The sequence below is a fragment of the Hibiscus syriacus genome, unplaced genomic scaffold (genome assembly GCF_006381635.1).
Source record: "Hibiscus syriacus cultivar Baekdansim isolate YM2019G1 unplaced genomic scaffold, ASM638163v2 tig00111941_pilon, whole genome shotgun sequence".
Classification (NCBI taxonomy): Eukaryota; Viridiplantae; Streptophyta; class Magnoliopsida; order Malvales; family Malvaceae; genus Hibiscus; species Hibiscus syriacus.
In genome coordinates, this window is record NW_024063217.1 from 96,144 (window position 1) to 97,952 (window position 1,809).

The window sequence follows — 1,809 nt, forward strand, 5'->3', positions numbered from 1 at the left end:
AAAATCCGAGCTGTCTTTGTGCTGTTATGCTCTCCAACAATCAACAAACGATGCGACATAACAAACTGCCTGGTTGGCTACAAGTGTGGAGGTCAGTCATGATCTCGATGCTCCGTTTTGCTCTATTTTTTTATTTTGAAAATTTATGTTTAATATATACATATATATCATTAATGTTTGCTTTACAGCTTATACACTTCCTTAAATGGAAAATCTGGAAACTCAAACTGATATCAAAATTCTTCAACATAATAATACGCAGTCACTTGCAAGTCTTAAACATATATGAATCCTTTGTAAAGAAAAAGTTGAATCATCCTTTACAATGAAGAAGGGAGACCAAATAACTATATCTGTATGGCTCGATAGAGTATGAACGACCCAGCTGCCTGCAACTTTTGAAATAATTCATGCCCAATATATATAACCAGAGACAGATTAAATTGTTGTCTGTATATATCTTCCTAGGTACCTTTATAATAAGTATTCTGATTGGCAAGCAAGCTCTTAGTAATAGAGAGACTCTGCAGAAACAACAAAGATATCAATCTTCGAGTTCGGGTTCAGAATAGCCCCAATGGACAGTGATACTGTACCTTGCCACCAGTTTCCTCTTGATGCCATCCCTGAATCCTCTTCTCCACCATCCTTCTTATACTAGAAAGTGTTATGCAAACATGTTAGCTGAATCCTAAATCAAAAGGTAGATCGAAGTACATAGATCCGAATACAACTTGATGTAGTTACTCACCATGGAGTTAAATCCAGGGCCCTGGCTACTATTGGGAAGATAGTATATATCTTGCCCACCGTAGTAGATCGACGAACTTAGATTACATGGTTGTACTTTTTGCTCCTGATATCTGGAACTCGTGTCTCTATTCCAGGTGTTTGGATTTTCACCTTCATGTCCTTTGGAAGAATTACCTGGCAGTCCTAAATCAATTTAGAGAGAATTCTCCGGACAGTAAATTGAGCAGGTATAGAATCTTGAGCTACAAAGAAATTGGGGGCTACTACTGCTATCCATACTTCACATCACAAGAGTGCTATAAGATAAACCAATAAACGTTACAGAATACAAACAACTAATACATATAATTTATTGTAAATTCAGTATAAAATCCGGTAATGGTATGAGCGATGTACAATACAAACCAGAGGCTCCAGGCTTTGTGTTCGGATTATCCTGCCCATCGGTCATTGAATCAGGATGCAGAGACACCCTCCCTAATACCTATGTTCGAGACAAAGATGGAAACATCAATATTGTAACAAGAAAAGGCTGTCAAAACTTAAAGTTTTTTCAAACAACAATGGCGTTCACAGAGAGTCTAATTGTTTACGTTTCCATCAGTTGCGTACCCACAATCCCAATTTTGCAATGCTCTCAACCAAATCTAAACTTGGAAACTCCATGGGATATAACATGAAAATAATACCTTAGATGGATGAGCAAATATAGAGCCGAAAATCCCAGAGGAAGATGAAGGCAAGTCTTTTGAACCGAAGAGCTCTGAAGTCAATGAAGAAGAAGAAGACGAGGATCCTACTTCTTTGCTCCATTCCATTGTCTTTACACAATCACAATAATCTTTTCTTAGTACTCAAGAAAGATGTATATTTAAAAGGAAGCACCGTCAAGAATGATAACACAGAAGAGAAAACAAGAAGAAAATAGTAGGCAACATTAAAGAAGATTTAAAAGACACGTGAAGATCCGGGTATGTGTTGCCGGTAGTTATTTTTATAATAGATACTAACCGACGCGCAGTTGCGCAAAGATAGAGATATGCCACGTGAAGCAAA

The 1,809-nt window shown here is 37.3% G+C and overlaps 1 protein-coding gene across 1 annotated transcript; it reads right to left on the minus strand.

Moving 5' to 3' along the window:
- Positions 1-412: 412 nt before the first annotated feature.
- On the minus strand, positions 413-1,587 carry LOC120173128. The gene is made up of 5 exons (XM_039180396.1): positions 1,443-1,587; positions 1,159-1,237; positions 752-903; positions 597-657; positions 413-524 (listed from the first exon to the last, which is right to left on the minus strand). Exons 1-5 carry the CDS (start codon positions 1,569-1,571, stop codon positions 508-510), a joined length of 438 nt encoding a protein of 145 aa, XP_039036327.1. The 5' UTR covers positions 1,572-1,587; the 3' UTR covers positions 413-507.
- Positions 1,588-1,809: the final 222 nt, after the last annotated feature.